Source organism: Takifugu flavidus, chromosome 19 (genome assembly GCF_003711565.1).
Source record: "Takifugu flavidus isolate HTHZ2018 chromosome 19, ASM371156v2, whole genome shotgun sequence".
Classification (NCBI taxonomy): domain Eukaryota; kingdom Metazoa; phylum Chordata; class Actinopteri; order Tetraodontiformes; family Tetraodontidae; genus Takifugu; species Takifugu flavidus.
The window spans coordinates 10,437,450-10,461,622 of NC_079538.1; the positions used below are offsets into that span (position 1 = coordinate 10,437,450).

The window sequence follows — 24,173 nt, forward strand, 5'->3', positions numbered from 1 at the left end:
AATTGTAGATTGAGAAAGTGCACTTGTATCTACAGGAAACAAACATGATTTGATTTATAACATTTTCAGTGGTTTGGTGTTTGCTTCAAAGAAAAGGTGTGTGTTGGTAGGTTTAAGGGGTCTCAAAACAGCCCCAAAACTAACGGAACCACTCACAAAGGGAGATAAGCTTCACTCCAGAGGCTAAAGCATGATGATAAGAACACATGCAACTGCACAGTGACTAAGCAGGTATTCCAAAACAGACAGCAGAAAGCAAGAGTAGCTGACCAAGAAGCAAGAGGATCGAAACCTATACCCTCTCATTGCCATGGTAACACCAATCAGACATGGGGAGGCAAGCTGTGGCAGGAAGAACACAGGGACTGGGATGATGATGATGGGAACACAGAAAAGGGGAGATGGTTGAAGTTGCCCTTGCAGGCTGACTGGAAGTTAAATGTGTTGTTCATCTTATTATAAGAGTTACAAAAGGTCCAGCCGGAGGGCAACTTCTCCCCGAAATTGCACTTGAAAGTGGTAATGCAGATGAAGGCAAGCAAAATACACAGAAGTTAAAGAATGATAAAGAGCTTACTTCATTCAGAAAGCTGACTAACTGGTCTACAGTTAAATAATCAGTTTTGTTCCCATTGCTGCAAAGGAATTAATCAGAGAAAAAAAAATTATGTTTCTTGAAAAGACATCCCCTCTCACTCACCCACACACTCAAACAGACGGTTAGAAAGGCCACTTTCTTTCTTTTTTTTTTTTTTAAAAGTACCATTGTACTTTAAAAATGTTAGTATGGATATGTTATTCATAAAAATGTTAAACTGGAAACAGGTTAGGCAGTTCAGACATACGTTAGTGCAGCAGTGCAGAGATATTTTAAAAGTTACCAGTAGTTGGCCAGTACTTTATCAGTGGATAAAACACATTAGAATACATATAGCTGTGTCGACCAAGCTATATACGCATAGCTATCAGGTGTCTACAGTGTTCTGTTATTTCAAGATTAAACTAAAGCTCTAGTTAAATAGTAATTAAAAGCAAAGATGAACAAAAAAACTCACATCTTCTTGAATAATTCCTCTATATCTGTGCGAGGGCAGATCTTCTGTGTGAGCGCGTAGAAAATGTCAAAGGTAAAATCTGATTGTTCGATCTCGTCATTCTGCAAATGGAGAAAATCATTTACTGCAATTAAACACCAGATCCTATAGAGCCTTATCGCATTGTGATCTGACCTTTCCACTGGGAAGGCCAAGGTCCTTTAGGGCCTGAAAGATCCCCTTCTCTGTTTTTCCTGATGCAAATGTTCGTGTGATGCTGTGTACAATAGAAAGGGTGGAAAAAGTTTGGGGAGGGAAACCGATGCACTATTTGAGAAGTTATTCCATCACTTTAATCTTACCCTCTCACAGGAATCTTCCCATTCACATTGGTTGAGAAACACATTCTCATCCAGCTGCAGGAGAGAAGCACATGTCATGACAGAGACAGTGATACAGCAGGTGGTACACATGGGGTTTTAGTATCAATCACATGATTGGGATTTTGGCTTGGAGTTAAAAAGAAAAGAATTTTAAAAACCAAGCTGTTAGATAAACTTACTGTTTCTTGAGGCAGGTCATTGGGCAGACGTTGTTGGCCTTAAAGTTGTGAATCACTGACCTCAAACCCTCGATCCATTTCTGTAAAGACATCAAGTTGTTTGGGGCGTGCACACTGTTGGCTCAACACACTTTATACAGCAGTTAAGATGCTATCAGGTGGAAAAAGCAAATTATTCCTTTCTCTCACGATTGAGCGGAGAGTCACCAACACAGAAAACAGCCAACACTGACATCAGCTCCATTAATGATCAGGATTAACAGTTCTGGTCTCCATTTCAAATGTACTTTAACTAGTAGATGTAGACAACATTTCCTTGATCTCTGGGCTTTTACAGGGTTACCTGCAGGCTACAGGTAGTGTGATAAAGGTGCTCTAACTCTATAGCCTAAGCATCTGGTATTCTTGCTGATGAAGATGGCAGGAATCCCACTGGCAACCCTGTGGCACTGTGCTCTCCAGAGTGCAAACATAATTTGTAATACCCATCACCACAAACCACTTCTGCGTGGAAAATACATGACAAACAACTCTCTGATGCCAAAATATCATAGCATTTTTATATATATATGAATTGATATACGGGACCATATTTCCACCTGATGTGACGGCATGTAGTAACTTTAAAAGTTTAAAACATCCAAGTTACTATAATTATCATGCAAACATTTAACTACACTTGGACAACTTCAGGCACATTGCCACATTGTAGAGTTAAAAACCCAAATGTAATGTGTATAAAATGATTACTAAATCTCAAATATAGAAAATATAGAACAATGCCGGTTTTCTCTTTGGTAGTACAACAAACTCTTTTTGGAATCTAGAACGATGCAACTCAAGTAAACTAAAATTTAATATGCAACGTTTGTGTTTTGACATCATCTAGTTTACCTCTAGTGGTCAGCAAAATAAAATCTTAAGACTAAAGAAGAGGAACCCTGGCTGTCCATGGTAGTCAGAGATGGACCTCTCCTTAATGGAGGACACACATATCACAAGTAAAGATTAAAAGAGGATGGAAAAATAAAGTGCAGACCACTAAAACAATGAGGGATGATGAAAAATGATGTAATTATAAATCCCTCCGCTTTCACTGCATCATTCAAATGGAAAACTTTCAATCCGTACATTTTGGTATAAATTACCCACAAAACAAGAATATATATTTAATCAAATATACTGGACTGTTCATGAAGTCAATTGAGAAACCTGCAACAACTGAGAGTTCAATATTGGAATAAATCAACATCCTTTTGGCTGACAAATAAAAGATTAATCATGGCCCCTTTTCTGTTGTCAAACGGTTCAACTGGAGGATTTTACACCCTCTGTCGCACGTTTAAATTTCTTGACCGTGCTGAGGAGACAAAGTGTATTTACCCTGGCAGTCTCTGGATTTTCTGCCACCATGAACATGAAGTTGATGTTGACCAGGTCTGTGCCGCTGCAGATGCAGATGATGCAGCCCTCTAAATCTGCCTCTGTCTTCCCAATGGCCTCGAATGAAGACAAAATCTTGGGGTCCTGCGGGAATCAATTCCGCAGGTGTCATTTTGGAACAACAAATGGGCAGAGAATAGCGAGTATCAGTGATGTTTATACCGTATATCATGAATGAAACATGATGCAGTCCACAATTCTAGATTTGGATGTAATTTACTCATCTCAATGCAAATGTTTAGTCTGAACTTTATTAAAATCCAATCTTAAGGTCTTTACTTTCCATCAGCCTCTACAAATTAACCAGAGGACTCTTGTTCAATCTCTGAAACAGAACATCCATGGCAACATTTTCCTCTCATCTCTTAGAATTCATTGTTGTGTTTTCGTCACCATGAAGCAGGGTGATGTACTTTTGTTATTTAATTGAATAAACAGCAGCAGGCAATAGGCGCTGTCATTTTACAAACCAGCCAGTGATCCCCTCCAGTACAATTCATCTTTTTTTTGTTCATTGGGTAATCTGAAACAGCTCTCAGGGCTCCTGTAACTATGTTAGCCTCTGAGGAGAAGCCCTGCTACTTACAGAGCAGCCCTGTGCCTTTGAACAAACAGGAGCTTCTATCATTCTGCAGTATCTATATACGTGCCTGTTCACATGTACATATACACACGTCTGCAGAGGGCCAGACAAACACACCACCCTTGGCTGTCAACAATGCCTATAAAGCCAGGTAATGGTTGTGCATACAGTACACCCTGGTGTCTCCTGTCAGGCTCGTGACTTAGCAGTTAGACCAGTCTGCATCCCAATTACAGGCCCAATTAAACCAGCATTTATCATTATGAATGATCATAAACACAATGGCATTATGTGGTAACGTCACTGCTGAGCCGTATCAATCAATTGATACAATTGATTGATTACATCTGAAAACCCACAAAGGTTTGTCTCTCTATATGGTAAATAAATGGTTGGTTGCCAGCTGCACTTAAAATGCAGAAAAATCCAGCTATCTTCTGCTGTTTTTCTAGTGCAAAATCAATAAAGAAAAGCAAGTGGGATTTGGATTTAGTTGTGCGAAAAGCCCCCAAAATAATTTGCATCCTTGGAAACAAGGTGAAAGACAAATATTTGATGCCAGAATCCAGAAATAAATGGTATTAAGAGGAGCTCCTTAGTAGGAATGAGAGGATTTAGAGTCCCACAGCAATCAGCCCATTGCTAGACTACACTACGAAACCAAACTACGTGTGACGTTGTGGCCGTCTCCCCCGATCTGTTCAGGAGTGTCTTTGGGAGAGTATTTTGGGCCGAGTGGTCGGGACAGAAAATATGAATGTTGCGTAAACACACTGACTCACCTTTGGGACGGCGCCAACACGGATACTGTTGATGAGAGAACACTCAAGAACCTGGCCTTCCTGCGGGGGTGACACAGAGATAAAGATGGAGGCAGAGTGAGGAACACGACAGCCGCAGAAGATAACGAGAAAATTTGTGCAATTATTTCCGATTCTCAGCATGCAACACAATAGTCTGCAGCATCTAACGACAGTTATTATTCCACAGATAATTAAGAGTCTTTCAGAGTCAGGTTGCAAATACCTGTTTGTTCTGTTCCCTGGTTGCCTTTTAAAAAAACCCAAAAAACTAGTAGTTCACTGTAGGAGTTTTAATTCCCAGTCCTAAGCCCCCAACACCACACAGCAGGAATGAAGGATTGATAGAAATACACTCATCTGTGCTCCAGGTGCCTTCTCTCTATTTTAAGGCATGCTTTTTCCCCAGACTCATTTCTGGCTCATGCATAAAATAATAAACTGCTACGTGAGTTTTAATTGAAGGAGCACCACCGGTAAATCTGCAGCATTTATTAAAGTGTTTGTTTGCAAGGCAACAAGAAATGTGACAAGAAACAAATACTGTTTGCATGCATTATTTCCTAGGTGTTATCTTTTAAGAGTTAAACAAGACTAAAAAGGCAATGGTTGTACCTTTCCCTCACTCTTCCACGTGATGAAAAAGCCATACTCATCCACCTTCATATGGCAGCTGGGCTCAAACATGTACGGGTCCTGCAGAGACAAATAGGAAGGGGCATCCTTAAAGATTCATTTGACATGGATGAACATTAAACAGCCAACCCATGTAACACACAACTGGCTGTCTCAACAACACAGACACCACACTAATTCATTTTCTAGGATGTATCTGGTTACAGGAACACACATGCACAACAACATGACCAAAATATATGAAAAATGCATCCGCTATGTGCATGTTCTACACAGTACAGTAGAAACAGTAAGTTGGGATGAACGAGATGAATGCCAACTGCCGTGAACAGCTAAAATATCTGATTTAAACACGCTGATGTGTACTGAAGGTGAGAGACAGCAATGAATACAGTGTGTATGTGTCTGTAAGCTTGTTACTGGTTCACTTTTTGTTTTAAATCTGAACCTAATCAGATCTGAAATCAATCTTACACACGTATTTTACAACGATTCCTTGCTTCAGATGAGCTGAGCAGGGTCGACCCTGTCATATAAAACCACCGTTAAAAACAAATACAAGGTCCTCCTCAATTTAGGGAAACATTTGACCTTCATTACACGCTTAATTCTCTTTTATCTAAATTAGAAACGACAGAGGCTTCAGTTGCACGTTGTTAAGTCGAGTCGTTCAAAATGAGCCCCAACTGTTTGGGACATGCAGCACACTGCTGTCACAATATCAGACTTGTAAAGCTAAAAGGTTTAAAGGGACACTCATTCCTTCCATATTAGCTGAAGCCCCAACTACCTCTGGGTGAATGTGAAGAGACACAGACCACTATTTATGGTACATCAGAGACAAATAGAAATTCTGGCTGCGTCAGGGGGTCAATAAATTGAAAGTTTAAAACACCGCTTTGGGCCGGAAACCTTTTTGCAGGGAAATTTATACGTTGGGATTATCGGGCCTCGGATAATATTTATGATCTCCCAAAAACAGAGTTTCTAACTCTAACTGCACAAAAAAGCAGACAAAAAAACCCCAAAACCATTAGGCCAAATATTAAACATTTTTCAATACTTTCCCCAGTCCAAACTGCGTCATTTGCACGCCTTCCTTGAGTATTTGACAAGCTAGATCAATATGGACCATTGGATTTGTGAGTAAAAACCACAGTGAAGCTTGGTGTGAGGCTACTCTGAGCAGCTTTTCTCTTCCCCTATTCTAACATCAAATTAGCATCTGCAAAAGTGGCCAAGTTTAATAGTTGATAAGTATTTTGTAATTTATGTTCCACGTCCAACGTTACTCTCTGAATACCATAACTTTATATCAGGAATGGAGCATTTAACTTCTAGTCTAATCTCGTCTTCGTCCGCTTTATCCCTTTCGGGGTCACAGGGAGGGTACACGATGGGCGAAGGTAGAGTCCACTGCCGGATGAGTTGCCAGTTCATCGCAGGGCCCTATGTGAGCATTTGTAGGTTTGGTACCTTGCTCAAGGGTACCCTTAAAATGCTCTGAAGGTGTTCTGGCACCTCCCCTGCTGCCAGATCACCTTCCGTGTTTTGTTTGCCCTGGGGCTTGAACCAAGAACCCTCCACTTCTCAGCCTAGTTTCCAATAGACTGAGCTATCACCGCATTTCTTATTTATTTTTAATTATTTTCATACGTCAGCATGACGTCAGATTACCCCGTGGAACTCAAAGAGAATGGATCGTGAATGACTGATTTTCAGTCACCCAGGAATTGTTCCTGCCTGTTGTTTCAGAGAACACAAACTTATTTAAATATAATGTATATTACAAAAGTAAAATAGCAAATCCTCATAAATACAAATGCTGTATCCTCTACCCTATTGTGATGGAGTTTAAAGGTTTGAAAGGACTGAATTACGTAAACACACAAATCCTTGAAACCTTCAGTCATTGTTGAGCAAGATGAAAAGTATGAAACTATTATGAGTGTTGATTGTGCCATGAAGGTTGTGATGAACCTTGTTCTAAATAGTCATCCACTACAGATATCTAAACACATTTAAAACTAAATATAAATAAAATGGAGTTGAAGAGTCTAGGTAGGTGAATTGGAAATTCAGAGTTATTTATGATTCAAAATAGTTGAGGTTTGTATATTCAATTTGAAGAGATCTTAGTATTATAAAGTGTTTATTCCATGGGTTCATGAAAACACAATAAACGAAATACATCTAAACCTCATTTATACTGTAACACTTTTCTTACACACCCGCTCGTACACCACAGAGAAAATCACAGATGGTAGAGACAGGTAATGTCTGGGGGTACGCGAACACTGTTTCACAGTGGGAATGCAAGAGCCTTTATGAAATGGACAAACATCTGTTTGTGATTGTACACGGAGGTGTTTCAAGCAAACGAAATGTTCCCTGCAGGCTTTCATTTTGCAGAAAGTGTTGCATAATTAATACATTTAATGCCAATAAGGGAACAAAGATAGTTCATTTCACCTCCACAGATCCACAGGATTGGGATTTAGACCAACTGTCTTATAAGGAAAAAAAGGGAGAACCATAAGGTAAGATGGTCTTTTTACATCCAAAATCAGCCTATCAAAAGGTTACTCCTACAGGTCGGCCTTATTGTCATTCGGGTCAGTTCTAACCATGTCCTTCCTAAGCCTGGCTTATATTCACAAGCTGCAACACACTGAGGAATTTCTTTAGAAGCTTGCCGGCCCAGTTTCATGGCTCACTTTGACACGGCTTTGGAATTGATGAGAGCTTTTCCCTGCGTGCTTTCAACTTTCTGTCTCGGTCCAGAGAGAGATCCTCCGCCTTCCTGCGATGCTCACATAAACAGAGACGACTGGGGGATTTCCTGATATGTGATGAACAGTGTGTATATGTGCACATGTATATGCACGTGCATATGAATGACACAAATTGCCTCTACTCTCTGCGAATGTCCTAGCTGGGTGTCCTGATTAAGTTTGAGGAAACATGGCCAAGAAGACATGAAGTTAATGACTGTTTCATTCTTTTTCTTTTTATTGTCCCTTGCATGCGTGCATGTGACATTCACATCATGATATCACACTTATGACGCCTTCAGAGGTCATGCTTGCAGCCTCGCAGTCTCCATGCCGATGGTTCTTATTAAGGTTTGATCTGCTTGCCCTGCCTACAGCGAGAAGTACAACAATTAATAAATTCAGGTGTGTCTCTGCTGGGTATGTGGGTCTTACTGGGATGGTCTTTAAGTGAAGGGGACGATGACCAACAGTTAGGATGGAGAAAATAGCCTATAACCTAATACCCCACACACAGCTCTGCAGGTGTGGAAAGCCCTTCAATGAGAGGATTCTTACCTCATCAAACCTGTCGAAGGAGGCGCCATCCTGCATGAACTCAGGCAGGTGCTTCTGCCAGTTGAACTCGTAAGATTTGGTCATGGCTGCTCACAAACCTGAGAGGAAAGATGCAGACAACACAAGAGGGAAAATGATGGGTTATTTTCTCTTGATGAAAGTAGTCTTCAGAGTCTCAATCTGGTGACACAAATGCATCACGAACTACCAGGTCTAAAGGGAACCCGTAATGTTGCTGATGATAGCACCCAAATTAGATCCCTTTTACGTCAAACTCAAACACATCAGGCACCACAGAGTCTGGAAAAAAAACAAAAACACATTGAGAGTGTAATAATCCATGTATAGAGTGAGGGATGTGCCAGGGTTGCTTGATTACAGGAGCATTTTAGGCCTTTAGAGGTACAATTGCGAGAGAGTGGCAATGAAATGGATAAGACTGTTGTGGATGGCAGTGGTGGCTGAGCACAGATGGACAAGTGAAACAGCTGCGTGTGACAGAACCTTTGTGGACAGACTCAGGGTGTGAGGGCAGAGATCAGAGACTGCATCAACAGATGCTTCAGAAATTAACTAGCGGGGTGCCACAGCCCGACCTTGGCCTGACAAACAGAGAGAAAACAGTTCAAAGTCGATGCTTTGCTTTTTTGTCCAGAAACAAATCCTAACCTTTCAAAAACAGCAGTTTTGAATTAATAAGCTGTATCTTGCAATGAGGAGGGGAGGCTTATCATAAATACTGTTTCTACATCTGTATGACAACATGCACAAATATGGAAATAAATTACTTTATAGAGCACATAAGGAAGTATAATCTGTAAAATTATTTAAAAGTTATTATGAAGATGATGAAATTTGTACCACAGTCCAAATAGTTTTGGACCCAACCCCACATTACAATTTGCCTAGTCGTACAGCCCCTGTATCAAAACCCCCCTTTGACATGGTGTCCTACTGCGGACACCATGCATGTCAAAGGGGGGTTTTGACATGCATGGTGTCCTACTGCGGACACACACATCCTATCCATGGACTGGTAATATAGATACACATTTCTTGTGGAGTTTAAATTAAGCAGGTCACCAGTACTGGAAAGAGAAGCCCCAGTGTGTATAAATCCCCTTCCATCTTCAGTGTTTGGCACGTTTAAATCATATCTGAAAATAATTTTGTTTAAACCTTATTTAGAATCCAAGTTGATCAGATGGGAAAAAAAAAAAAAAAAAATCACATCTAATTTGGACTAACTGGGTTGTGCTGTCCTGTCTGATGTTAGCCTAGATATTGCTGCTCTCAACAGTATGCATTGGATAACCTTTTCCTCAGTGGGATACAATCTGTCCAATAGCAGCGCGGCGCACCAAGGTTTTGTAAGGCCATGGCGGCACCCACATCAGGCTACGAGCTCCTGGACGAGGGTGTGCGAGTGCACACGTGAGGAGCCGAGGGAAGCTGGCAGAAGCCGGGGAGGTCCGAGTCCCCTGTCCAACCCCTGACGATGAGATAATTATGATAGATAGGAGCCCCGTGAGGCATGCTGTTCCCAGCCTCCTTGTCTAAAATGGCAGCTAGGGTAACACCCAGCAGTCCCACACCTCATAATCCCAAATTAGGCTATGGCTACAGCCAGCCAGCAGTGGTAGAATTCACATACTGCAATGGACAACACTCACATCAGAGCATCTTTTTTGTACCTATACCGTCATATTTCTTCACTATTTTGTGATATCATGACAAATTTAATCAGACTTTCCTTGAAACACATTGATGTCCCTTGGTGTTAGAGATGATGTGCATTTCATACATTTTTTCTTGATGTGTAAAAGTTTATAAAAGTCCAGCATATCTGCTCTTACTCAGACTGATCTTAATTCATCGTAGTTAAAAAGGAGGCTCACATAAACCAGATGACTGCTTAGTCAAAACTTATGAGCTACTCAACATTATTACCGCAGTAAAATTTATGATAATAACTCAAGAAAAGTACAGTATCATTGTAAAACATTTTGGAGAAACTCGGTAATGGTATTCAGTATCTGTTAAAGTCCCCTGTCATAGGTTGCAATGTCCAATTACACAAGTTCACAAATAAAGGCAACAAAAATCATTCCATTATGGATTTAACTCAGAATTAGGCAATCTTGCGGTGCTAAAAAAAAAAAAAAAGTGAATCTTCCTAAGTGGTCACTAAACAAGACGTATTCAGTTTCCTGCACAGAACCCTGCTTTCTAATGTGCGCCTTCTTCAATAACATCAATCTTTCTCTCCAAGTATTAGGGTCACAGGGGCCCTTGAGGCTGTGGCCAACTTACGAGACATTCACACACTCACCTACGCCGACTCTCTGCTTCAGCATCCATTTTAGAGCTCATGAAACAGGGTGAAACCCGACAAACTGAATTAATAATTACATTTCTATTCTGATGTTTACTTCAAATGGTATCATGCTATTAGGTAGCAGCAACATTTCACCATTATTATTCAGTCGGGTCAACAACACAGAGGTCATCTTTGTGGTCAGTTACTTTAAAAATACCCCTGCGGATTACAAGTACTTACACAGAGACCTGGGTCAAAGACATGAAATTTTTGTGTTCTAAATCCATCCAGCCACTGAAATCAAAAGTGACATTGTAGATGGACTACGTAATTTCTGAATATCACCAGGCCCTCTGGAACAACTGCTAATGTGCTCAGACTGCACGTGTACTGCAGAGATGTGCAGAAATGGCACTTAATTAACAAACCGGGTCTTGTACTAAAACTCCACAGTTCCTGGAGCATTTTGGAGAGCAAACAGGTTCTAGTGAAACTAAACAGCATCCACATATCCCACTCCACCTTTGGCAAACCCATTTTGTCTGGCATGCAATCCTCTTCCTGTACCAAAAAATATTTGACAGTTTTTTTTAATTATTATAGTTTAAATAAAAACGTTGCCTTTTCTGAGTTTGCACTTAAGGACAAACCTGATTTAATAGTCTGAAAAAGAGTGATCTCTCATGCTTCTGTGTTTGCATTAGTCCCTGCTTATAAAACAGTGTGCAATCACCTGCCGGCTTAAAACACCGCATCGGAACAGCGGGGAATGTTAGGATTATAATAAGGAGATGATATGAGGGAAACACCCCCCCCCCCCCCGAAGGTCAGAGGAATGTACACGTCATGTTTAAGTACAGTATGTACAGTACCTGTTCCATATTTTACTGCAGCATCATGGCTGGATCAGGAATGCAGCAGCATTACCAGTTTTGTTTTATTGCGGTTTAAGCCTGGAAGCGGAGGGCTTCATATTTGCTTAGTCTTTACTGCACTCACTAATCATGCACCACTCACAGTGCAATACCATAAAGATGCTGTTGTTGACACTGGCTACGGCAGTCTAATTAAATGAAAACCCTTAGCGACAAATACAATGTTTTCATAAGACCAAGGTGACCTCTGCTCTCTGAGCAAACAGGATAAATGGCAGGCGAATCAATGTTCCAATCACATGCCATGTTATTACTTTGTCATTCAACAGAGGAGTGACGTGGCAGGAGACAGTGATCTGTAGGCAAACAAGTACGCTAGTTAACAAGGATGGAGATCCTGTTTTTGGTTTGCCTGACGTCCACACTCCCTCGACTCAAGCGCTGCCTCATCCAGCGCGCCAATCTGCATGTGTAATGCAAATATGGAAAGAGCGTCGTGCAAGGAATTATTCTAGCAGAAAGCTCCAGGAAGGAAGGACAGAACAGCCCACCACTAATCAATTCTAACTCTCCATTAAAGCTTCACTCCTCATTTATCTGTTGAGTGTTAACCGAGATGTCTGTGGCCTCTTAGCACTGAGTGACTATTTGCATCAATGAATGTCCCTTAATGGAGGTCTATGTCATGCCTGTTTTGAATCCAACTTCCCTTTTCCCTTCCTTAACTCTCGTGAAGATCCACTAATGCACATATAGAAAAAGTACTAAAACTTTCTTCCACTTTGTATAACTGGGTTGGAATCACAGAACCAAGGTTGAACGCATCCCTAAAAACTGATAATGCCGAGAACCAACTTTCTGCAGGATTATTTAATTCTTTTATTATAATGAGGTTTCAATCGGCTTCGAATGAACTTTGATTCCATTGTGCAGAAGCGTTTATTAGTTTCATGTGTCTGTTAATTGACACAAGCTTTTCTTGGGTTTACAAAAATCAACAGTCATCCATTAAGGCGCAAGAGAACATAATGCCGATTTGAGGGACAATAGAAAGGTATCCTCTCTTACCCTTCCATTCCTTTTATAGTTGAGGATCACCAAGCTCACCACATTCCTCTTTTCTGTGTTATATAATTAACTTGAGCCCACAATGGAAATTGGCTGTCTTTCAGTCACACACCCCGTGTATTGAACCCAAAACTAGCTCAGTGGAATATATGTACACAACACTACACACTAACCATACTGAAATATTAAGAGTTACTGCTGCTGAACACTTGTTCCACATTCACATTAGTGGAACCCTCTTATTGATCAAACACAAGATGCTTTCCAGCATAATCAATATGGGATACAGCTGTAATTAGCTATATAATTTAGCTCCTATCAAACTGAATAACCAAAAAAACCCAAAAAAACATAGGCTGATGAAGATACAATTCATCTAATGGATGGATAATGCATGTGCATTTGTCCCGAGGCCAGTTACCACATTCTGTCAGGCACTTGAATTTAAAAAACGAGGAAAGAGAATGTGAGGGCTATTCCTTAGCACTGGAGGTTTGACTGCATTTTTCTGCTGAATACAGAACAGTGCATCTCTGTTTTGTGACTGCATTCATCTTTAATAAAACTGCTGCACAAGGAACATTTTGTTAACTGGAATGAGTAAAGCACAAAGTGAGTGGAACAATATTAGACTACAGCTGTGGGGTACGAAGTAACTGCATAAGCAATGCTTCCTGTTCTATTACCAAGGGAATCCTTCTTACACTGATGTTTTAAGCAGCTTTATGTGGAAATTGAGTCCTAAATGCAAGCACAACTCATTAGTCATGATGCATGATGATGAATGTCAAACTGAAAAACAGAATGGAGCCTGCATAAGAGAATTGCTAATGAGGTGGGGAGATGGTATTCATGTCTGGTTAATAATAGAAACTTACACTGGAAAAATGGTATGAGAATGCCTCTAAAGCCAAGCGTGTTTCACAGTGTGTGGACACAATACTGGGAGTATTTCACAAATTAGCACATTAAATTGACGAGGATGAGAGTTTACTATAAGTCTGTGAGCTTCTTCTCTCACTAAAATAACAAAAAATCATAACTAACCTGTTTAAAGGTTTTGCTCATTGAAAATGATGTCCAAACAAAATTTTCCTATTTGGTTCTGTAATTTGCACAGTTACATTTTGTGCTCTCATAAAGTGACATGAGTTGCTGGTTTTTAACCAATGCAGAGTGAAGGCACACTTTTGCTCGAGGGGACAGTCCAACTAATCCCACTGATACGATGAACTGATGAACGTAGGTGCAATATAACCTGTAAAAGTTTGTTAATCTGTATTAAAGTTAGGTAACTGGCCTTTGTGGGGCGATGCCTGCAGAGTAAAATAACAATTTATTCAAAATGACTGTTACATCATGCATTTAGACAGATTAAAAGGTCAAAGGTTTGGTTTGCCTAGCTACACATATCCTGACAGGGATCAGGGCCAAGTTTGTCCAAACATGGTTAAAAATACCGAGGATACACACTGACAGACATATCACATTGGCCTTCAACATGTCTGAAAAGCCTCAGGTCTTGATCTGAAAAGGACTCTTTTTTTCTTTGCTTCTAGCTTCACCATCTAAATTTTCTGGTTTAACATGAACAAAATGAAGGCATACTGATTAAGAGAGATGCCACCTCGGCAGGATGAGGAGATAAACAACAGAAATGAATAAAAAGCAAAGATACAAGTCAAAGCAGAGAGTAGGAGGGGTCAGTGGAGGGAATAGGGATTGCTCAAAAATATGGGATTTCTGCCTTTGCCCAAATAAGTACCTATGAAAAGAGAATATGTGCCCCGCTGCACTACTGATAAGGCAGCCAGGAGAAAAAAGCTGCTGAAAGAGAACATGTCCATATAGAGAGGGAAGCCATGGAGAGAGGGAGCAGTAAGGGGACAAGGGTTAAATGCTTTGCCAGAATATGTGCTTTTTACACACATAAACCCGAGTCCCTGCAGACCGACACAGAAAGGGGGTCTGCTCTGAGCATGACTGAGCACTGGCAGCTGAGCTGTCAATAACGGAATTAAAGCTTTTTCAAAATGGGTTCAACTACCATGACTGCCAACATCTGGAAACATTTAACGAGATAATCTGTGTTTTTCATTAATTAATTGAATTAATAGAGCAAAGCTGAGTAACTGACAGAAAACAATGCCAGAAAGAGGAAAAACTGTCTTGAAAAACACCTCACAGATGTTGCTCATCTCTGACTCCACTGGTCTCCATAGCAACCCTGCCCGCCAGTAATAGCCTCCAGCTCATTTGGCTGCAGTGGCGTCACAAAGATGTGGACACACATATGGCACACACACTAACAGGGAGATTTCAGTCGCTGAATGGAATCCCAGTGCTTATTTATAGAGACAGGGACTCACCCAGCCCACCCAGTCCAACTACCCTCCCCAGAGAACACACATCTAAACAGAGACCATCTACTCCATCATTAAAAGCTCTGGCTGTGCAAGTACACACAGCCATAAAAAAGATCCACCAAGTCCCTTGATTCTAGTAAACAACCTCTGTAATTGGGGGTAACAGATAGCTGGGAATTATACATCCACGAGGCCTGCCCGGTTGTTGAATTCTTTGGCACGAAGGATGTCATTTTTCCCTGAATGTAAAGGTGCACAATGTGGAATGTGAGAGCACATTATTACTAAAGCATACTTCCTGCAAATGGCTGGCTGTTTTCATATTCATATTATGTAGATGACAGCTTTCATTTGGAGCGTAACCCTGTTGTCAACAGGTGCCTTTCCCACTTTAAACTGAATGTGCCAGCTGTGCCTCAAAATTAAATCTATCCTAAAATAGTATAAACCGAGTGTCCTGGTGAAGTGCCATCACTTTGTGGGGACAAAGCTGAGAAAACCCATAACATCTTGAACTGAAGCGACAGATGCAAGACTATTCTCAAGATGGGGGTGAGAGGTGGAGTCAGCTACGCTTTATGCCCATTAACGGTGTGATATTAAACTGCACTAGAAGTGAAGGTGAGGGGTGATGAATGCAAAAAGGGTGGAACATTCTACATGTGGAGGGCAGATCTGAACGTACTTACCAGGTGACAGATGCACAGAATACTCAGGAACAGGAAAACACTGGAGGACAGTACTGCACCACTCTAAAGAGATAAACAGAGAAAAAGACAGATTAAAATAGCAGAACAATTTTAAATTACCCAAACCATGTGCTAACTTCAATATTCAAATCTAGCTGCAATAACAGTAATAATTCGGATCCTTAAGATGCCTTCAGGGAAGACAGTAAAACAGGCACTTCCTGACAAGGATACTGAAATGTACTCGTAGTTCTTTATCATTATTTGCTTAGACAGAATTTTAATATAGTTCCAACTTTGGCTTAATAAACTTTTAATGGGAAGAAAACTTGACAAATGTCACTCTCCTACATCTCTGCTGTTGAGTAGATGTGTGATAAGAGACTGTCTGAAACGCACATCTAAACTACACTACAGCGAGACACACTGATAAATAGAATAATCCTCAACAGCCCAAACTGTCTTATAGTGGTCATGGTTTCACTCCACAATCACCACACAAGATAAACTTAAAACAGACAAGGCGAGATAGATACGGACCACTAAGTGAGGAAAAGTTACTGCTCTGCAGGTTGTATTGACAAAGGGGATTATCCAAGTATATTAATGTTGATTTTGGTAAGATCTGTAAAATGTATTCTGTTCTATGATCCAATGTTTGTGTCACAGAAGGGTGAATGGAAAAATAAACAGATAAATGCCTTTCAAATGAGATCTCTATAGCATCTTTTCAAATATTTTATGAATTTAATAGGCCATCCAAATGCCATTTGCCTCTAAAAGATGTGCCTATCGTGGACAACCCTCAGTTGTCATAAACATCTGGATTCAAGGCATTATGGCTAAAGGCAACCCCAGTGATACACACCACATAAAGAATGTAATGATAATACTGAATGCTGCAAATAAACTCTGTTCATTGACTGGAACACAGAGGAAGGTATTCATCACATTCAACATAACAACCAAACAAACACGTTTGAGAATTAACCATCTCTGTAAACCTTTCCGGCTTGTGCCCTCACACATCCGTCCAGGAATTGTCCCACTTCACTACAGACGGTAAAATGTTAATATCAGCACTGGATTCCAGGGGTGAACCAACAACCCAGTGGTTTCTCTAACTTCACAATGAAACATGGTTGCCTCAGGATGCTCCAACAAGAATAAGACACGTATATTACGACATCATATGCCACAACAGAAATTAATCACATTACTCTATATTTAACTGGACTAAAAGGGACCTAAGTATTAGGTACCAGCAAAACATCAGGTCATTGCATAGTGTTAACTTGAGCATCATTATAATCTTTTGAATAAAGAGCAATGCCATACCGTGAGACAATCCCTGGTCAAACAGGCAGACATGCTCTCTTTATGGAGCAGAATGAACTCTATTCTGGGAGCGATCAGCCTTCAATCTATCATGTATCTCTCATTCCCTCTCTCCACTCCATTTTGATGGTCTCTCCCAGGGGGAAAAATTACACGTATCAAATATTCTACAAGTCAAGTGGGCTCCCTGGCTGAGGGCTGTTCACAGGCCTCTCTAGCACCGTGGAGAAGGACCAGTGGGTGTACACCAAAAAAGGGAAGCCGTGTCATGTATGCAGAGACCACCAGTATTTATGCTCTGCTGTTGGTTTTGGTGGGAACCCTTGGAGATTCTAGAGAGACAGATGACAACAACTGTAACGACGATGGATAGACAGACTGGTAAACCAATCTTTGTTTAAAAATGATCAAACTGCTGGCTCAGCGAAGTAAACCAAAGAAGCACTGAAATAATATTTCAATGCTATAGCAAAAGTTGGGTCACAGTTCAGCTAAAAAGCTGCAGGAGCTTCATCTGAGCTTCATTAGGCCACTGATTACTCAAACTGTTCTAACTGCAACTTCAAATCACAAATCAACATTTGCTCATTTGAATTTAACCATGTCATTTTATCCTCATTTTTCCATCTTACCAATAAGATTTAACACCAAAGTCTACAAAAGTCTGCCAGGGTACAGAACCTTAATGTGGTGTATCCATCACCCAGGGCTGCTCAACATGATTTGGCCTTACTGGGAGGCATCACGTCCTTCATCTTTACCCACACTCACTGACCGCAAGTAGATGAGCGGGACTGGAGTTGTCCAACATCACTTTGTGACTTCAGAGCACCAGTGGTGGATCTTTCCCACCATCAATCACTGTTATAACTTGATTGGTGCATTTCTTTGACATCTTTTGTAAAGGTCTCTCTCAGTGCTACAGGCTCAATAATGCACAATATCAGCCAAATCATGGCTGCACTTTGCTACCCAGCAGCTTCAAATGGCTTTTATTTTTAGAACAAGCTATTTTGAGTAGCACCCCAGCAGTGCAGTAATGATTCCTTTGATTAGGGCAACAGGTAAGAGGCTACTAATCTGAGCCCTGCCATCCGGAGGATTTAAATAGTGTACACAGTGGCAGCTCCACCATCATCAGTCAAGAAACGACAGCTCTACAGGGGAAGCACACAGGGGTGCTGATTAAAAGGACAAGAGTTAACACAGTCACCCACACACTCTCCCGCAGGTATTGCAAGATAGGCTGCAACAGGGGAAGTGACATTATTTATGTAATCTTATAATAGCCTATAAAAATAAAATATTATGATGCTTTTCCAATTTTAACAGGGAACTTCTACTCCTGATCAAATGCAAATGCGCATTAAGAAAAATAAGCAACCAAAGACTGCATGACTGATGCTTAAATTTAGTTTGGGTGTGAAGAAAGCAACTGTCAAAAGCTAAAAGCATGTGTCTCCACCTCAGGGAGTCAACCAAACCCATCTCCTGCCACGGAGATCACTGTGCGAGTCGCCATTTGCCGTGAACAGCACCTGTCAGGGTACTGAGAGGATAATTCCCATCTCTGTTGCCAACTTTCTTCTCTTTCTATTCCGTCTCTGCGAGGGTGGACTCAAGCAACGACAACAACAAGAACAACCACCACAACTCTGACCAGAAATCACCGCTCCCAGCATATTATGCAGCTGTGTCCCACAGGGCAGTTGGGGTTCCTTGGAGGGCTGATGCACAGCTGCCAGATTGTAAAGTACTGAAGCAGTGAGATCAAGCAGGGACCTAAAAATAGTGACTTTGTTTGAAACAAGTCAAAACAGATCCCAATGTCGCATGAATACCGTAAGCATGAAGCACCTGCCACCAGTTGTAATTTAATAACAACATTGGGAACAGCTAACTAAGAAATGGGTCTTGAACATTTATGTATTCATTCTCCTGAACTTATACTGAAACTATAGAGTAATATCAATATTCAGACTTGGGGAAACATTTATATATTCTTTTAAAAAGGCATATACCAGGCATACCATCAGAGCTTTACCTCCTTTCATGCCATCAGAGCTTTACCTCCTTTCATGCCATCAAATCCTTGACAGTGACAAGTTATAACCTTTGGAGAAAAACAGGTAGATGTGTTTGAAGCAGATTTGGGCTGTGGGATCAGATCATCAAGTTTCAGAATCCCTTCTTATAATTTCGTCTTCTGTACCTTAAAAGCCACCTTCTAATATTTGCAATGGTTATTGTAGGATAACTTGCGATGTTGCTTTTTATTCCACTGTAGATATTTTTCCCCAGTATGAAGATCGAATACCGAGGAAGAGTGCATCTCAGTAGAAAAAGTGAAATTGAGGTCCTGAGAGAAGCAGCAACCCATTGTTGAAGAGAATGCCAGTCATTGAAGAGAAAGATGCACACCGACCAAAACATTTCACCTACACTTTGATTTTTCATTTTTATCTCTTCCTTTCAGTGCTGTCAGAAGCCGCTTCCCTGAGGGCCGGAGAGAAGCAGACGGTGAAAGTAAAATCGAGCAGAGATGGAAGGTGAAAACAGGAGCCTTTCTCCACTTAGTGACTCATAGTGAGTGCCCACTGTGAACATCCGTTTGGCTCTTTTATAAAGTTTACAATCTAATATTTAATCTAACAGCATTCATTTACATTATTAATTGCTCCTGTGTGGTTGGAACTCATTTTGGTAACAAATACCATTTCAAATTTTAGTAAGTGGTTAGATGCTGTAACCAATGACTGATAATATTGGACTCATCTACAGCAGCTGGTGCCACTTCTCATTGGCAAGGAACCTGATGTCAGATGCTAATGATGATGATGCCAGATACACCTTGTTCTCAAAGATTAAAAAAAAAGAAAAAGAAAAAGAACCGCAGCATGCGTGGGGTTTTTTGTCCCAAAGGCAGATAGTAAGCTATCCCTTCCCATCATTTACAATCGCTGGAGGGGGGGGGGGGGAGCATTTGAAGCTTTGGAGAGTTCAATTGTTCAGTTTTTGTAATGAGCAATGTCCACTGGGAAAACAGAGCTGGGGCCATGTGTTGGTAGCCTTCCAGGAAAATCTTCAAATGGCAGAACAGTTTCTGTATCTCCACAATAAAGACGGTTCCTTTGCATAAGCATATGCAAACAAATGCTCGTTTCAAGTAGAAAATGCCACAACCAGCCATATCCTTTATCACATTGTGATGATGCAGGTCATTGATACTGATGAAACATTCTTATTTCACCCCATCTTTGAAAGAGAGGCAGATTTTGCCACCTAAAACACACTAAATGACAGCATATGAAATCATATACTACAACTCTTTGATGCCTTAAACAATGTAAGAATGGAGAATGCTACATAAAACCTGTATATACAAAAAATACCTTTTGGGTCTCCTTGTGTGCTGGGTGTCTTTCAGAGAAACACGATGTCCACCATCGATTGCCAAAGTACTACTAAACGTTGCTCTTATGCGCTTTGATTATTAACCTTTCATTACTTCCACCGTTTGTTATGACAGTTTTGATGTTGCAAGATGTTCTCTGTGAAATATGACAGGAGACTTTTGTAAAATATATCTGGGGCTTCTTGGAAATTTATGTGAGGGGACTCTTGGTTCTGCTGCATTTCTTTCATTCCTGAGCTTCACTTTGATAAACTTAATAAAAACTGCAGCAAAAAAAAACTATTTCAACTATACAACAAAGTCACAAACAACACATTGAAACCATTCAATGTGTTCTTTGCTGTTTGCTGTTCTGATTACCAAATTAAAAAAAATAAATTACATTGAGTCCATTGGATTACAAAAGTTAATAATAAAATAGAACTGTGCCATGTGGTGTATGCGGCACTTTGACTTAAGCCAACAGCATAAGTGATAAACTCAGCTGGTGAACATTACATAATTGCTCAGACATGTTATCTTGTACAGTAGTGGCCAGAATGAAGATGCCGTTCTGGCACACACGGACACACAATCACACACACGCCCTTTTCTCCCCCTCCATGACGGACAAGAACAGTGCTGTGAAAAGGAGGAAGAAGCAACATTCCTGCCATTTATCTAGTCATCTGATTAGGCAGGCAAGTCATGTGTTAGGCGCTTTAGGCTCTAATGCATTCTGAGATTTTCTTTCAGCAGCTCTCAAACAGCTCTTTATCTGATAAATTCTGGCAACGGAGCTTGGCATTCTTGGCAGCTACAATCCGTTTAACGTCGGAGAGGCGACGCGCTCGTCAAAGGTGAAATCTGCATTTGCTCTGGTTTGTAGATGTTATGCGAACAATTTAGAGGAACACAAGATAATCAATCAGCAGATTCTCATAGTTTCCCCACTTCCAGACATTTGAATGCGACGAATGCTATGATCATTTTGCTGACTTCAATGTTCCTCGTCAGCCCAATTCGTTCTATTACTGGGCTGGCTGAGTAATAATAGCTATCCAGGAGAGGATGGTGCAAAATCAAGTTTCATATTCTAGAGCGAAGGTCGACAGTTTAATTGGAAGTGCAAATTGCGTTCACATGTATCCCCACAGTGGTTTGAGGCGCTTCTGGTGTTAATGTGCACTGTGCACAGGAGAACAAAAGAGGGATGTTGGGAAGGTACAAAAATCACGATGTGTGTAACGTTCCCATGCTCGCTTTTAACACCACACGTGTTGCCGAGCTACTATAATTATCACCCGAGTGTCGTTCTTACTCATCAAAGCTTCTTTCATTCAAAACCAGGGTGCCCCAGCTGCCTGCTCCTGAAGCCGCCTGCTCCTGAATCGGCTAAGCTCACGCTGCCATTTTTCTGTTAAGAAGTGTAAATATTGACACAGTGACATCAGCTGCCTTCAGTTGGCGAGTGAAAGCAGCTTCCTATCTCTGTGTCTTTCTTTGCTTTTCACTCTCCTTGCTGCTGGTCTAGAGTCTGCAGAGAAAAGCCTCGTCATTACATTCTCCTTGCAGCCACACTTACCCTTGTGGACTCACTCACACGCTCCCATTTCTAAGTTCCCCCTCTCTAGAAGTAGCCGACACTACACCGACCATAATCTACATTTCAAGTTGCAAGTCAAAGAGTGGAATTATTAGAGTTTTTGGTAAAAAAATAAATAAATTGAAAATAGAATAACAAGTACACATTTATTTTATGACGTTTTGTAAGTTTTACCTTGAACATGAAGTGCATTTTTTTGGTTTTTACTATTAGATCACATTAATGTTTTCCATGAATGTTGATGATCAAATTTAACTATAAGTAAACAGGTAAGTGAACCCATTAACAATTACTTTAAGCTCTATAAGCCTGCCAGTGGGCCAAAAATTAGTTTGTAACAGTATTTTTAAATGTTGGTTAAGGTTTAGACTCTAATATTCACATAATTGGTCCAAAAGAAAAAATAAATTTCCTTTTTTGTAAATCCGGGCATGTTTGTAGTCCAATAAACTATATCAAACATTCTATGGACTACAATACCCAGCTGAGAAGAAAAACATTCATTATGATACATTTTTATCATACATCTGGCAAATACAATACAGTGCACAAAAATCTAGTGACCAAGCCTTGTGTTACCATTTAAAAGCTAAGGCTGACAGCTGGAATGTATTATACTATATGTTCCACACAGAGGGACATGCATGCACGCTTACCATGAAAATAATGTCTCGCCATTTCACAGAAGAATTAGGATCATCCAATAAACCGCCTCCACACCGCTGACATCACTTTTGCAGACCACATCACAAAGAGTAATCACCTCTCCATCCAATCATTGTTACTAGCTCGGCATGAGCGAACACATGCAGCAGCAGCCACGCAACATGTCGATCAATGATTAATATCTGACCGTGGTGGAGTCCTGCACAGTGATGCTTATAAAAAAATAATATTTTTGCTTTTATTCTCACTAAGATGATACCTCAAAGCGTGTACTTTAAGGAAAAAAAAACAGGCCAGAAGAATCTTCATTAAGAGAGTAGCAAGAATGCAAGATGATAAGTGGCTGTACACAATTGCTCCAAACACATTTTAAATTATACCATGGTATCCACATTACATAACTTGTAAGGTAAGCCATATGTTTCAGAGACATTATGCAAAGACTTAAATCAGTTGCTGTAATGCTGTCTAAGCTCTTAACATGCATAGCGGCGAACGTACACTGGGTGGCTGTAAACTGACACTGAAGAGGCTCTACAGGACACAGTTGTGTGATTAACTGGTGGCTCTTCGAACCTTACAAACCTTACAGTAGCAGGACTGGATGGCACAAAATAATAAAAACAGACCACAACACCAAAACTCACCAGTTCAGCATCAATAACATTCAGGGGGAGTAGCTCATGTCTTGTCCTGCAGAGACAAAAAAGGTAATGCGGTGAGAAGAGAGAGTAATTTCATAAATCATATCTGGACTTATTTGGTGGAGAGCTTTAATCCATGATATAGAGTAGTACGGGCAAAAATGAGTAGAACCTCACAGGAAAGACAGCATCCTGTGGACCACAACTCACTAGTCCTCTGCCACCTTAGCAGTGGAAGTGAAAAATAAAAAAAGGAAGACCCCAAAGCATTAATTCCATTCACTTTTCTTAAAATACTACATAATCTCCTTTGTCGGCACACAAGGCTGCTTTTCTGTTAATCCCATCAATACATCGCGCGGCCCATCAGCACTTCAGCATTCACAGACTGACCTGCACAGCCCTAAAACACACACCTCTGACAGTTTTGCGTTGGCTGTTTCATTGAATTGTTCTAAAGATGCTGTTCCTCTGGCAACCTTAATTAACACCACCAAAACACCACATGAAATTACACAGCCATCAGCTGCATGATAAATAAAACCATCATCACTAAAAGTAATAACACCAGGCATGAATTGGAATTAAAAAATTACACCTTTTTTTTTTTTTTTTTTTAAAGATGTCCACCCAAAGATGTAACCCATCATTAGCATCTGGCTCTCAAAAGAAAATCCAAACACATCTGCGTAGCCTCAGTTAGCCTTTAAGCTTCTTAGTCACCTCCATTCATCAACATGTTCCAAAGTCCAGGTTTAAGCCACAGGTGAAGGATTGTAATTGTGTGAGCAGGAGGTGATGTTTGCCTCTGTAATCA

General features: G+C 40.6%; 1 protein-coding gene across 2 annotated transcripts in view; it reads right to left on the minus strand.

Moving 5' to 3' along the window:
• Positions 1-24,173, minus strand: part of LOC130516593 (1-phosphatidylinositol 4,5-bisphosphate phosphodiesterase beta-4-like) — a 39,832-nt gene that overhangs the window by 13,438 nt on the left and 2,221 nt on the right. For both annotated transcript variants that reach the window (XM_057017755.1, XM_057017754.1), the window contains exons 2-12: positions 23,360-23,405; positions 15,709-15,771; positions 8,391-8,488; positions 5,038-5,118; positions 4,405-4,464; positions 2,980-3,123; positions 1,597-1,676; positions 1,397-1,450; positions 1,230-1,311; positions 1,056-1,156; positions 578-635 (exon numbers count right to left, since the gene is read on the minus strand). In XM_057017755.1, coding sequence (XP_056873735.1) covers positions 578-635; positions 1,056-1,156; positions 1,230-1,311; positions 1,397-1,450; positions 1,597-1,676; positions 2,980-3,123; positions 4,405-4,464; positions 5,038-5,118; positions 8,391-8,474 — 744 coding nt within the window. In that variant the 5' untranslated portion in view covers positions 8,475-8,488; positions 15,709-15,771; positions 23,360-23,405. The remainder of the gene's footprint in view (positions 1-577; positions 636-1,055; positions 1,157-1,229; positions 1,312-1,396; positions 1,451-1,596; positions 1,677-2,979; positions 3,124-4,404; positions 4,465-5,037; positions 5,119-8,390; positions 8,489-15,708; positions 15,772-23,359; positions 23,406-24,173) is intronic.